The sequence below is a fragment of the Cotesia glomerata genome, linkage group LG1 (genome assembly GCF_020080835.1).
Source record: "Cotesia glomerata isolate CgM1 linkage group LG1, MPM_Cglom_v2.3, whole genome shotgun sequence".
Taxonomy (NCBI): domain Eukaryota; kingdom Metazoa; phylum Arthropoda; class Insecta; order Hymenoptera; family Braconidae; genus Cotesia; species Cotesia glomerata.
This window is the reverse complement of record NC_058158.1, coordinates 16,966,586-16,982,078: the sequence shown is the minus strand read 5'-3', so window position 1 is coordinate 16,982,078 and position 15,493 is coordinate 16,966,586. Positions and strand designations below refer to the sequence as shown.

At 36.6% G+C, this 15,493-nt stretch overlaps 1 protein-coding gene across 1 annotated transcript; it reads right to left on the bottom strand.

Moving 5' to 3' along the window:
• Nucleotides 1-254: 254 nt before the first annotated feature.
• Nucleotides 255-1,242, bottom strand: LOC123275355. Its single transcript, XM_044743438.1, has 2 exons — nucleotides 622-1,242; nucleotides 255-545 (listed from the first exon to the last, which is right to left on the bottom strand). Exons 1-2 carry the CDS (start codon nucleotides 932-934, stop codon nucleotides 409-411), a joined length of 450 nt encoding a protein of 149 aa, XP_044599373.1. The 5' UTR covers nucleotides 935-1,242; the 3' UTR covers nucleotides 255-408.
• Between the last annotated feature and the right edge of the window lie 14,251 nt (nucleotides 1,243-15,493).

The following is a 15,493-nucleotide window of genomic DNA, read 5'->3' as shown; positions in this document are numbered from 1 at the left end:
ATAATATTTGATCAGTAATTGTCGTCCCTATAAAAAATGTTAAGTGAATCAATCTTCAGATGTATTAGAGCCATTGATTTTAAGCTATACCTACCTAATGTTGTTTCAGCTGTTGAAAGTATACCTTTTCTTCAACCAACTTTTTGCTACTCTTGATAAATGTCTTGATGTATTCATAGTTTTACAAATACGTCTTTCACCCCATTTTTCAGGTAACAAGGTTAAGATTTGTATCTTTAAAGACTTTTTCTGTTTCTTTATCATTGAATTTATCGTGCAGCTTTTCAATTAATGAACGAAAATTTTCACCATCGTCATCAATTGATCCTTCGTCAGCAGTTGAGAGCAAAATTTTTTTCAAGCTTTCAGACGTCTGATTTATTTTATTACTCAAAAATTGATAATCATTCAATTTGTTGAAGGAATTGGCGATTGATTTAATAGTCGCAATGCATCGTTTATACTGGGTAATTGAGTTGCAGCACTAACTTGGGATGCCGAGCTTGATTGTGAATCTTTGGGTTCACTATTAAACGACAAGGAACCTTAAAAAAAACAATGAATCGTATAGCTGCTAAAAATGCATTCAAGTTATGTATAAATAATTTAAAAAAAACTTACGGAATGATGAGGACAACGGGAGATCTGTGGCAGTTGTCTTACTATCACTGTCAGCACCATCACTGTTCTCATTGTTATCACTAGAATCATCTTCATGATCACTTGCATCAACGGTAGTATCATTACTAGTATTTGTTTGTTCCTTTACCAATTTTAAAGCTTTGTTTCGACACGAACTGCATAATAAATAATTATCACTTAATCCCAACGTGACTTTCATGATGTCAGTCGCTGGACGTAAACTTTTTTTTTTAAAATGTGATTCTAAATCAAATGGATTACAACAACGATCGAAAAATATTTTTGATGCCATTATGTCTCGATGAAATTATTCCAATCACTGTAGATGAGTAGAAGTAAGATAATTATCTTTTCAAACAAGGTCAAATCAACTATAACAATAATTCTCTTATTTAAAAAATGGAATGACAAAAATCTCTCACCACATCACACAAAAGGTTAACAGGTTATGTTTGGATATGAGCGTGACAGCCTTACTTATGAATCGAAACATACTAGCGTATAGTTTTTTACTATACTGACTATAGATAAGTCCATAATTGTCATACCCTAGATTATCGATATTACTCATATGTTCAAATTTGAATCTTAGTATTTACTATCGTTTTATAAGCTTATAAATTAAGGATATTATACCACAAAACATTTAAATTACATTTATTTTATTATAGAAATAACTTAGAAAAAAAAAATTTTTTTCCATTTTTCAAAAATTGACAATTTTTTGTCAATTGAATAAAAAAAATTAAAAAAAAATCCGAGCCACTCCGAGATGGACGGGAAAAGTTGTCATATTAAATGAAATTTTTGTTGAGAAAAAAAAAAAAAACTGTCGAACTTCCAAAAATAACGGTTTTGGTCAAAAAGCCGATTATTTTGAAGAATTGATGATATTTAATTTTCTGATATATTTTTTCAAAAAGTTCATTTAAAAACAAAAATTTTAAAAAAAAAAAGGTACCCAAAAGTCGATGGCTAAAAAAGTTATGGCTATTTGAAAATAAAAAAGCCGTTTTTTTGAAAAATTCATAACTTTTTTTGGGTTGGCCAAAAAAATTTGAAAAAATTCTCAAAAGTATTTTTCAAAGGGTAGAAAAGAATGGAAATGTTTCAGCAAAATTTAAAGGGGTCGAGTTCAAAAGTGGTCGATTTGGCATGGAATACCCCATATAGATATACAGTGTTCTGGCTTTTTTATTTTGTTAATTGTCCATGAATGACACTGAATTACCTGACATTCGCATTCGGTGGCCTACAATTATCCTAAGGAATTAAAAAAAAAAATATTTAACTTAATTGATGCATTTTTTCGCAAGTTATAGTGTTTTCAGAGTTTCATACATGACGGACAGAACAATTTTTTGACCTATTTTGAAGTTTTTTTCCGTTTATCGTAAACTAAATCAATTTTTGAAAAATCTCAAATTAATCTCCATTAAATTATCTTGACAATAGTATGCAAAATATCGGTAACCGTCTCTTTTTTTCATGCAAAAATTTCTCGCGACAAAAATTGTCAGCAATAATTTCTTGTACAATATTTTTTCACACAGAAACCATGATGAAAGGGCCATGTTAATGTTTTTTTTTTAGAAATAATTCTAGTTAATTGTAAATAATTGTGAGAAATTTTTGCTGAGAAATTTTGGCGGGATTAATAAAGGCGGGGAGCCAAATACAATTAAATTATAATGTGATATTTATTATTCAATTCAAAATTCAATAATTTCAGTGATACATGACGTCAACGCCAAAGAAGTTTGACTTCAATCGCGCGTAAAGGTTACACGCACACACTTTTTTTTCTATTCCATTGAAGGAATCTTTCAAAATTTTTCAAGATTTTTTTTTAACATAGAAAAAGTTCGGAATTAAAAAGAAAAATTTTTATTTCTATTTTCAAACTTGTTATTATTTAGTTATCCAGCTTAACAGACAGGTCTAAATTAAAAACAAAACACATAAGAAAAAGATATTATAGAGATGTTTTCTTCTAAAATTAGCCTGCATAAGAATACGCACGAATCTTGAACAAATGGTTCAAGTTTATCAAGAAATCAATTATTATTTTAATATTGATAATAACTGTCTGTTCAGCTCTGCGAATAGGTCAGAATTAGAAATGAAGCACATTCTGACAAAATGTAACTGCGATGATTTCTCTTAAAATCAGCCTAGATAAGGATACAGATGAATCTTGGATAAATAATTGAAGTTCATAGAGAAATAAATATTTATTCCTCTAATTCTGGAGATTGAGTTATAGAACTTAGCAGATCAGTCGAAATCATATAATAGTAAAAAAATTTTTCTAGCATATAACAATTCAGGAGCGGCAACTTCAAACCGAGTACAGTTGAATATAAAAGTGTTTTTCGAAATTTGTTAGCCGTGATAGTTCTTTAGTATGCATGTATAGATGTATGTCTCACTTTGTCGAAGTTGAATGATAATTGTATAAAAAAACTATCACACCAAAAAAGTACTAAGATGTTTCTTATCTCAAACTAGCCTAGACAAAGTTACGTGGCATCTTTGACAAGAATCAAATAAATCAGTAAAATAAGTAAATTTTTCATCAAATTTTTTGGCTAATGATTGATTTGCTCGGCGGAGTGATAAAAATTACAGAGAGAAATAAAATCAACAAAAAAGTACTGAGATGTTTCTTATCTCAGTCTATCCTGGACAAAGTTATGCGTTATCTTTGACCAGAACTTGGAATATTACTAAAAATTTTGAATTTTGTATCAAATCTTTTAGCTTCCAATTGAATTGCTCAGTGAATTGATAAGAATAATAGAGAATAATTAATGCAACGAGAAAGTACTGAGATAATTCATACTTTAGTCTAGCCTAGACAAAATTACGCGTCATCTTTGACCAGAACTTTGAAAATGAGTATCAATTTTGAATTTTTCATCAAATTTTTTAGCTGACAATTAAATTGCCTGGCAAATTGATAAGAACTATAGGAAAAAATAATTGCAACAAAGAAGTACTGAGATATTACTTACCTTAGTCTATTCTAGATAAAGTTACGCGTCGTCATTGATCAGAACTAGGAAAATTACGAAAAATTTTCAATTTTTTATCAAATCTTTTCGCTTTCAATTGAATTGCTCGGTGGATTGATAAGAATAATAGAGAAAAATAAATGCAACAAGAAAGTACTGAGATGATTCATACCTTAGTCTAGCCTAGACAAAGTTACGCGTCATCTTCGATCAGAATTGAAGAAATGAGTAAAATTTTTCAAATTTTTCATTAAATTTTTTAGCTAAAAATTGAACTGCTCGGCGAATGAATAAGAATTATAGAGAAAAATGAAAGCAACATAAAAGTATTGATATTTTTCTTTCCTCAGTCAAGCCTAGACAACGTTAGGCGTCATTTTTGACCAGAACGTGAAAAATTACTAAAAGTTTTGAATTATTCATCAAATTTTTTTGCTGACAATTAAACTTCCCGCGGATTTATGATAATTATAAGAAATATTTTTTCAACAATAAAGTTATATAGTGTTTCATACGTGAGTCTAGCCTAGACAAAGTTATGCGTTATCTTTAATCAGAACTTTGAAAATGAGTATCAATTTTAAATTTTTCATCAAAATATTTAGCTGACAATGAAATGGCTTGGTTAATTAATAAGAATTATGGAGAAAAATAATTGCAATCGAGAAGTATTGAGATTTTTGATACCTCAGTCTAGCCTAGATATAGTTACGCGTCATCTTTGATTAGAACTAGGAAGATTACTAAAAATTAAAAATTTTTCCTCAAATTTTTTAGCTGACAATTGAATTGCTTGGCAAATCAATAAGAATTATAGGGAAAAATAATTGCAAAAAAAAGTATTGTGATGTTTTTTACCTCAGTATAGCCTAGATAAAGTTACGCGGCATCTTTGACCAGAATTGAAGAGTAAAATGAGTAAAATTTTCCAAATTTTTTATTAAATTTCTTAGCTGACAATTGAATTGCTCGATGGATTAACGATAATTATAGCAAAAATTATTGCAAAATGAAATACTGAGATATTTCATATCTAAGTCTAGCCTAGACAAAGTTACGCGTCATCTTTGACCAGGACTTTGACAATGAATATTGTAAAATGTTGAAATAGCGGGAAAGCGGAGGATCAGGTTTTGGTCTGGATATCTCAATTAAAACGCGGAAATATTATTAAAATGAATACTATAAATTTATTTACACAAATTACACTTAATATTTATTTAATATGTTAGTGGATTGTTTAAATAAAAGCGGATAAATAAAGCACTGCGTGATTAATAAAATGAAGCCGGTTGACACGTGGTTGAGTACACTGCCGACACTGGAAAAGCGGAGAATTATTTTTACAAATAACACAATTTATCTGTAACAAACTAAAGCGGGTTAATAACAATTAATTTAAGCAAATTAACTTATTAAATAAGCGAAATGCGGTTTGTTAGCAAAAAGCGAAAGTAAAGTAACACTAATGGCGACTTGTTGCAACGAAAACGTGGAAGCGAAAGATAATAATAATGATGCGTCTTCTTCCTCGTTGACTTGGGGAAGAAGGCTAATAGCGCATGTCAGCGGAGCGATCAGCCAATCACACCACCGAGACTTGGCGTGATCAGTCAAGCTAAGTTTTTATAGGCGGTTAGTTTCTGCTGGAACTAGCGGTAGACAGGTGCGGCTCGTGAAATTGGGAGTCCCCCAAGGGCGACTTTATCGCGGCTGGGCCTGTTCACTGAACGTTCTCCCCCGGCTTGGCGGCTGCGTCGACAAGATCTTCTTCTTCATATGTTAGCGGCAAGACACAGAGATTTGTAATTGGACGTACTAGCTCTGTGTTAACTGTCTTGACAGTTACCACGCGGACTTGTCCATCTTTACCTGGATGGAGAGCGATGACTCTGGCTAATGGCCACTTGGTTGGCGGCAGATCCTCAGTGGTGATCAGTACAACTGAACCCACTTTGATCTCGTTGCGTTGATGATGCCACTTTGAAATGGCCTGGTAGCGGTGGATGCAGTCCTGATAATAGCGTTTCCAGAAATGTTGAACCATTTGCTGGACTTGTTCCTAATCTGAACTGCGTTGAGTGACTGTCCGATTAAGAAATGACCTGGTGTCAGTACTTCCAGGTCAGCAGGATCTTCATTTAGCGGTGTGAGCGGTCTGGAATTCAAGATGGCTTCAATTTGAGCCAGTAGCGTTGAATACTGCTCTAGCGTCAACAGCGAGTCTCTGACTGTTCGTCGAAGATGAAACTTAATTGATTTCACAGCGGCTTCCCATTTTCCTCCAAAATGTGGAGCTCCAGGCGGATTGAAATTCCAGTTCGTGCCATCTTAAGCGATTAACCTTGATAATTCTCGAAGTGAGCGGGATCCTGCAGCGAATAGTTGTTTCTGCTCTTTATCTGCCCCTACAAAGTTGGTTCCACAGTCTGAGTATAGCGTATGACAGATACCTCGGCGACTAGTAAAGCGGCGATAAGCGGCAATGAAGGCGGCAGCGGTGTAGTCAGTGACTAGCTCTAGATGTAAAGTTCTCAGAGTGATGGGTCCAGCGTAGTCGAATCCTGTATGCAGGAAAGCTCGAGTTAGCTGCACTCGTGCAGCAGGTAGTTGACCCATCCACTGTTGAGCGCGTTCTCTACGGTGTCTCGTGCAGATAGCGCAGCGTTATATGAATGATCTGACTGGAACACGGCCTCCAATGATCCAGACACTCTTGCGTAAGTCAGCGAGCGTAAGCTGAGTACCTCCGTGAAGCATTTTGCGGTGCGAATCATCAATCAGGATTGATGTATGCGGTGATTGTCTTGGCAAGATCGCTGGATGCTTTTCTTCTGGGTCCAGCAATGCGTTTTTCAAGCGCCCACCGACTCTCAGGACCCCCTGATGGTCAATGAACGGAGTCAGCTTGGTGATGCAGTTATTTTTCGGCAGACCATCACCATCTTGAAGTGTGTGAATCTCTCTAGCAAAGTATTGTCCTTCGATGAGCTTAATCAAGGTCAATTTAGCGCGCTCCAGGTCTGATGGAGTAAGCGGGTAGGCCAGTGAAGATTGTGGAACTCTTTTGAAGCGGTCGATGACACGATGCCAGATGCTGAGCTTCCGTAGCAGTGGAAACAGCTGCCGTGTAATGCAATAGTAATTGTTGGAGCAGGCAGTTTTTTGCTTTCCAAGTTACTAGAGTCAGACCTTGGCGTTCTTCTCGATAGGTTGCGTTGTCAGCTGGAGGCTCCAGAGTGGGCCAAGAGGATTCTGGTTCATGAAACCAAGTCGGTCCATGCCACTAGAGAGCGTGTTGTTTTAGCTTTAGCGTTGGTATACCTCTTGAAGCGCAGTCAGCGGGGTTTTGTTTTCCTGGAATAAGTTTCCAGGAGACATCTCGATTCTTGGATTTTTCCCACTCTATTGCGGACGAATGTCTTCCAGCGGGTTGCTGGACTTTTAATCCATGCGAGAGTCACGGCGGAGTCAGTCCAGAGATTGATCCTGACATTTTCAAGCGACTGAACTTCTTAAACATGAAGTATCAGTTGTGTTAGCAACCATGCAGCAGATCATTCCAAGCGGGGAAGTGTCATGGTCTTTAGCGGTGCTACTTGCGTTTTTGAACACAAAAGTGAGACCTTTGTGTTCCCATCAGCGTCAGTGACTCTCAAATAAACAGCGGCAGCCATAGCATTCTGCGAAGCGTCTGAGAACCCGTGCAATTCTATTGTTGCTCCAGGTGCAATATTATTCCAGCGTGGAATGCGGATGGATTCGATGTTTCGAAGATCCTCGCGGTATCCAGTCCATTTATAAATGAGTGATGGTGACAATTGTTCATCCCATGAGACTCTATCTAGCCACAGATCTTGAATGAAGATCTTGGCTTTGACGACAATTGGTGCGAGAAGTCCTAGCGGGTCATACAACTTAGCGATTTCAGACAAAATAGCTCTTTTTGTCTTAGGTGTCTCTGGCGGTAGCGTGTACTTGAACTGGAAAGCGTCAGTGTGTGAATTCCAGTACATTCCCAGGACCTTTACTGGTGCATCACTGATTTCTTTAAGCGGTGTTTCTAGATGTTTTTCTGGAGCGACTTCAGCGAGCAGCGTTGGACTATTACTAGCCTATTTGGCGAGCGGAAAGCGGCCTGCCGCGCACAGTGCTTTTGTTTGCACTGCAACCTTTATAGCATCTTGTTCGTTTTCTGCTCCACCGTAGATGTCATCTACGTAGCGTGTTTCCAACATTGAAGCAACAGCTAGCGGAAACCGGTGTCCTTCATCCTTGACTAGTTAAATGATCACACGTACAGCGTCAAAAGGTGCACTAGCAGTCCCGTAGGTGACTGTCTTGAGACAGTAAGCGTCTACTAGGTCATTCTCATCGATCCAGAGAATGCACTGAAGCGGCCAATCAAGCGAATCAACCTCAATCTGACTGAATATCTTGGTGATGTCAGTAGCGAATAGAATCCTTTTGCAGCGAATTCTCAACATTACGTCGAAGATGTCAATTTGCGTTTTGAGTCCTGCGTGTAGAATGTCGTTCAATGAAATTACTGTAGATGTTGCACAAGAACCGTTGAACACTGTGCGGAGCTTCGTAGTGGTGCTATAAAGCTTGACGTGGTGTGGACCTAAGCAGTTGTAACACAAGCGGTATTTCTCAACAATGTTGATGCGCTCCTCAACAGTAGCGGCCTTGAAGATCGGACAGAACAACATGTAGTGCTCCTCTGGGCACAGCGGGCAATTCCTTCTGGGCTTACCCTTGTATTGAGTAGCGGCGTAAGAAGCTTTTGGCTTCTGGTGATCCTTGTTGCGTGATATTCCGGGTTTATGCCCGTCAGTGTGTTCCTGGTTCTCAGCTGAAGCCTCCAGGTTCTCCCAAGCTCTGACCTTGGACTTGAGGAACTCGTGGAGCTGCGTGTAGGTCGGCATTTTATTAGTAAGACCAAGGTTGTTCTCCCAATCTTCTCTCACAGCGGGTGGTAAGCGGCGGAGCGTCAAATGAATTATCATCAGGTCCCAGTGTTCAACTGGAACACCCTGGGCCTTGATGGAATCCAAAGCCTTCTGGTTGGATAGTAGCAAAGCGTCTAATTTAGCGGCTGATCGAGCGGGAACTGACTCACCAACCAACAGATCTTCAAGATACGATGAAACGATGCGGTGAGGATTGGAATAGTGGCTCTTCAATAGGTTCCAGGCGGGCTCAAATGACTCGTCAGTAGATGACATATTGCCAATGAGCTGATGTGCCTAATCCTTGGTAAAGGTCTGAAGATAATGCATCTTCTGGCTGTTCTTTAGAAGAGCATTGTCGATGACAATGTCAGAGAATAGCTGACTGAAGGATCCCCAGCGTTTGAAGTCTCCAGAGAAGCTCTGAAGCTTGATCTTTGGGAGCCCAGTACCTGTAGAACCTCCCATGAATGCGGTGCTGTGCATAGCCAGATGTTGAGTCTGAGCAGCTTCCTTGGCTTCAATCTCCTGCTGTATGGCATGCTTGCGGGTGGCTATGTGAGTCTCCAAAATTGCGTAAGTGGCGTGTGCATCGTGACAGGTGCGGCTCGTGAAATTGGGAGTCCCCCAGGGGCGACTTTATCGCAGCTGGGCCTATTCACTGAACAAGTATCTGATTTATATTTTTTATTAGATTTTTTAGAGATGTTTCATGTCTGAGTCTAGCCTAGAGAAAATTACGCGTTATCTTTAACCATAACTTTGAAAATAAGTAAAATTTTTCAAATTTTTTAACTGACAATTGAATTGCTTGGCAAATTTATAAGAATTATAGAGAAAAACAATTGCAACATTAAAGTATTAAGATTTTTCTTACCTTAGTCCAGTCTAGACGAAGTTACGCGTCATCTTTGACCAAAACGTGGAAAATTACAAAAAATTTGAAGTTTTTTAGCTGACTATTGAATTGCTTGGTAAATCAATAAGAATTATGGAGAAAAATAATTGCAATAAAAGAGTACTAAGATGTTTCATACCTCAGTCTAGCGTAGACAAAGTTACGTGGCATCATTGATCAGAACTAGGAAAATTTCTAAATATTTATAATTTTTTATCAAATCTTTAAGCTCCCAATAAAATTGCTCGATGGATTAATGATAATTATAGCTAAAATCAAAAGCAACAAAAAAGTATTGAGATGTTTCTTACCTTCGTCTAGGCTAAACAAAGTTACGCGGCATCTTTGACTAGAATTTAATAAACTAGTAAAATTTTTTTAATTTTTCATTAAATTTATTAACTGACAATTGAATTACTTGGCGAATTAATATGAATTATTAATAGAGAAAAATTAGAGAAAAATAATTGCAACGAACAAGTATTGAGATGTTTCTTACCTCAGTCTAGTCTAGAAAAAGTTACGTAGCATCTTTGATCAGAACTTGGAAAATTACTAAAAATTTTAAATTTTTTCTCTAATTTTTTAGCTGACAATTGAATTACTTGGTGAATTAATAAGAATTATAGAGATCAATATTTGCAACAAAAAAGTACATAAATGTTTCACTCTTCAGTCTAGCCTAGACAAAGTTACGCTGCATCGTTGACCAGAATTTTAAATCTTCGTGAAAATTGTGAATTTTCAGTCAATTTTTAAGTTAATAATTATACTGTTCCGCTAATATATGAAATTTATTCTTATTTATTCGCGGATTAGTCTTATTATTAGCTGGAAGTTTGGAAAAAAAATTTACAATTTTCACTAATTTTTCAAATCGTAGCCAAAATAGCCGCTCCACTCGGTCTAGGCTAGATTGACGTAAAACCATCTCTGCACTTTTTTATAGAGAATTTTTTTTTCTATAATTATCGTCTATTTACATATAAAACTAATAATACCGCGCAAGTGTAAAAAAAAATTTTGGAATATTTCTTACTGTTTAAATTTCAATTCAATATGTCTCGTAACTTTGTTTAGACTAGATTGACCTAAAAAATTCTTCAGTACTGTGAACAAGATAGGATCATAATAGCAAATTACATTATTATTTCTGCGACGTTTCGGTCATTTATTTGACCTTCCTCAGACATCTGAAAATTTCACATGTTAATAACCAACAACATAACATAACAATTGTTACAAATACAATATTTACCATAATACGAATTCTAACAATCACTATCTTACATTGCACAGTTGCCTTAGTCATATAAATCTTTACAGAATTAATAAAACTGGTAAATTTATTAATTAATTACAAACTCCAGAAATAAAGTCAACACGACACTTATAAAAATTGTTAATTGCATGGCACCAATTAGCCCGCCTCCAAAACATTAGGTACATGAATCATACTATACAATCTAAAAACATCTGTCATCTATACTAGCGCCAAACGCGCTAAGTATTAAATTCAAATTAAATATAAATACAAAATAAATATCAACCTTCCTTACAATGTAAAAATTATACAAATCACAATTACAATTAAAATTATTTCCTTCTTTTAGATTTATAATCTCTTAATATATCATTATATAAAATACTTAAATTATTAGTGTCAGTTCTTTTATTCACAGTATCATTTATTTTGATAAAGATCATTTCACTTACATTACGCTTCCACCAATTAATTTCTTTGTCTAAAATTTCTACATTTTCAAACGTGAAATTATGATGTTGATCAAAATAATGCGCTGCTAGTGCCGTTTTGTTCTCTTTTGCTACGTTAATATTTTTACAATCGTATATATGTTGTTTTACTCTATTATTTAAATATTGTTTGGTTTGTCCAACATAACACAACCCACATGAGCAAGGTATTCTATACACTATTCCAGCTTGTTGTTGTTTACTTACTGGATCTTTTAACTTCGAATAGATGGAATTCGCTCATAAGATGTTATAAAATGCTAATCTCACATTTGTTCCTATAAAACACCTATCTATTCTCTGTGATAGTTCTGCTACATAAGGAAACCGACAATATTTAATGCTATTATTAATATTACCCAAACTAGATGTTTTATTTTTTAAGTTCTCTTTAAATCTATTAATAACGCTATCCACCAATGACAAATCATAATTATTCTTCAACAACATATTCCGAATCTTCTTGAAATTAATTTCATAGAAGTCACTACTACTCAGCCTCGACATTCTATCCAGTAAGCCTTTGATCATACCTATTTTTTGAGACCGAGTCCTCGGATACCGGTGGTACATTGTTCCCGCCGAACTCCATCTCGGACCAGTTAGGCCCTCTTAGCTCGCCCTTCTTCCTCTTCTTCTTCTTCTTCTTCCCCGTCTTACGACGGATAGGAACGTCACTGGGTTGTGGCTCTGGCATCTTCTCGGCACGAGGGATGCCAGTCTCCATAATTCCCGTCCGGGCTGCCCGCTCCAGTGCCTTCTTATATAAACTCGCCTTGTAGGCGGCGAAGGCTGGTGTCAGATGAGGTGGACACTCCGGAAGCATAAACGTGGATGTTGAGGTTACCTGAGTGTCAGCAGCACGTTGGCTCCTAGTGGGGAGCGCTGCAGCCTCCTCCACCTCCATGGGTGTGGGCTCGGCCGTTGTCACAGGTAGTGTGCGGGCAGGAGCGGGTACCGAAGAAACAGAGCATCTCCTGGGTGTTGCCGTTGGTGGTTGGGACCTCGTGAAGACCCTGGTCTTCACGTAAGTGGACGAACTTGCAGGCTTATTCGTCGTTGTCGGTGGTCGACGAGGTATGGCCCCCTTTGACACCTTAGTACATGTCCGGGTATAATGCTTTGATATCCTGTCGACTCTGTAGACTTAAAAGAAAAATTTTTAGACTTCTAGGTGATGCTGGTACAGGCCACGGTGGACTTGGACTTGGTTTTGGCTCAGACATGGGCTCAATTGATGACTCAGCATTGGTTGAAGTCTCCCTGACTTAAAAGACGTCTCCGACCCCACCTTAGTTCGAACAGTACGGACACTTCAGGTCATCAGCTTCGTGAGCTCGAGATAGCATCTCAGCCTTCCCCTCACCAAACTTCAGCTAGGTGCTCCTACTGTAGTTGTAAATCTGGTTTTTATACCACGGAGCTGACAATTGAGACAATAATCAAATGCTCCTTGTCTTTTCCGGGTTCTTGATAAACTAGATGACACGAGACTAGTACCTCGTACACCTTAATTTCACCTCGAAGTCTATCCCCAGGACCAAGAAATAACCTAGGTCGGGTAAAATACACAATTATGGTTCTCCAACGGTCTGACGTGAATTATGAAACGTGCTCCACTCTTACTTTACCAGTAAAGCGATTAGCAAGAAGCACTCCTTCCTTGGTCTGATCTTCTTGTAGATCACCAACAACTAGATGTTTAAATATTTTCATACACTCTTTCATTTTATATAAGATCTCTCACTATCTCTATCTAATGTCTCTTGGAGCATTGATAGTATCATTATGTTTGTAAAGACGTGTTGATAGTTGGTGAGACTACTCGTTGACTAACTGATGGTTTGCACTGGTTTTCAACGTCTCATTCTCACTCAGGAACTGATGCTTGTTCTGTTTCTGAGTTTTCCTTCAAATTTTTGTTCCGTGAAAAATATACAAGATTCCAATATAGTAACTGAAAGACCCAGTGATGGGTTTTCCAGTAGAATACTCACTTTTATTATCTCCTCTGTACAGAGTGGTTCAACAAATCGCTGTGCGATGATCATCTTTATTTTTTTTTTTTTTTTTTTTTAACAACTTATATTTTCATCAGTAACAAAATTAACAATCCATAATCATTCACCGAATCTGGCCCACGAGAAAAGATTGGTATAAATCCCGCATCTCTTTTCGGGGATAAACCCAGATTGGTATTCGAATGTCTCTCTATGATGCAAATCTTTTTCCTCAGTCTTCAGTTTATCTTGGTAAGGCACGTGGGAAACTACGAGCTACCACTGACTATTTTTTTGATGTCGTAAAATTGACCCAGTGTTTACTAACTCTGATAGAGGTTATAAATTCGCCAGAGCAGCTAAAGGACAAGTCTGTCTCATATGTCCTACTTTATAGCAGATATTACAAACTAGCCTCCTAGGACCTCGACAATATTCGAATGTGTGACCCTGTTTCCCGCGGATCTTTGTTGATTGAGATCCGGGTGTAATTGACTCGACTTCCCCGAAGGTACAGGCATTACGCTTGACCTGGGTATACGAGTACGCCCCCTCAAGGGTCTTTGTCCAACGTGGATTCCGGGGTTCACTGTGGTCAATGGTGACATTGTACCACGGCCTCTTCCGAAAGAAACTCGACGAGAGTCACTTTCTGGCTCTTCAACGAGTCCTTGAGACCTAGTTCTTGGTCCACTTGGAGGTAACATTGTAAAGTATTATTTGTTTTGTCCGTAAAAAGTTTTTTTTTTTGAACCTTGGTAATATGATTCAATTAAACAAAAATGAATTAAAATGATCTCCCAAAAAATATGCAAGTTGTCAATAAGTTATTTAAATTTGAAAATAGTAAATTTTGAGAAAAATAAATTTGCTGAATAAAACAGATTTCAAAATAAAAATAATTTATGAAAAAGAAAAAAAAACAAATTTTAATTAATTAACAAATGCTTTAAATGTAAAATGCTTTACATGCAACGAAATCGGCCACCAGGCAAAAAACTGCCCTGAAAATATCGAGAAGGAGGAAACTATTTTAAACAACATTCAAATAAATGTAAATAAACAATTTCCCGAGTTAAGAAAGAAAGTAGCCGATAATATACTAGGAAAGCAAAAAACAAGTACAGCAGACCGTGTAGATAAGGTAATGATAACAGAACCTCAAACACCAACCGTGTCGACTAACACCCCCGAAGACAATCAACTAATGCAGATCGATGAACCCCCCGAGACTCAAAAAACAGCTAACAAACGCTTACACTCTGACACCGAATCGACTCTCTCCACAGTAGGAAATGAAAATACACCTTTCAAAACACCAGCGGGGACGCTCGGGATAGTAGAGGAGACCGTGGGAGATCGACCTTCACCGATCTGATAACCAGATGAGACATATTTTTTATCGAATATAATTTATAAACAAATATGCCTATAATTACTTGCCTATCTGAAAGTGCTCATGGCTATTTTTAATTAAATTAACTTTAATCGATTTTTTTTCATCACTTTCATTCTTTTGATAACCAAATGAATTTTATTTCACTGTTAGTTTTTAACACACAGAATATGCCTCAGTAGGCTTGCCTACTCATTTTTGTGTATAGCTACCTGGCAAGCCAATGTGAACAGGTAAGTCAATATAGGTGACTCCATCGTTCTGCTAACTTATCGAAAGTTATATCAAATTTTAGATTATTTTATTACAAAATCAGTCATATAGACTTGCCTGCAAAAAATCATACTTAAAGCACTATTGCCTAGCTAAAAACTTTTAGAGTTTTAGCCATCTGATAGGTGCGAGAGAGAAAGTAGAGCGTCCGAAGTCTATGTGGTAGAACAGGACACAACATAGCAGCTGCAAGCTACCTGACCGTTGAATGTATCCGAGTGCGCATGCTCGTGTACATGTGAGTGACAGAGACAGCATTTATTTACACTTGTCATTGATTTTGAACTCCAATTTATTATAACTAATTTCGATCACAATTTTTATATTATTTCACACTATACGTACTTACAGCTATGCAAAACTCAAAAATAAATAAGTTAATATATTAATATTTTATTACATTAATATATCAATGAATAAATAAAAAAAAACTAATTTTAAAATTAATTTTTTTTCAAAAATTCCGAAAAAATCCTTCCAAGGGTCCTTGGAGGCTGCCGATTTTTTAGAGCACTCCTAGTACCCCTCCACATAATACAAAAATCATTAGGCCGCTA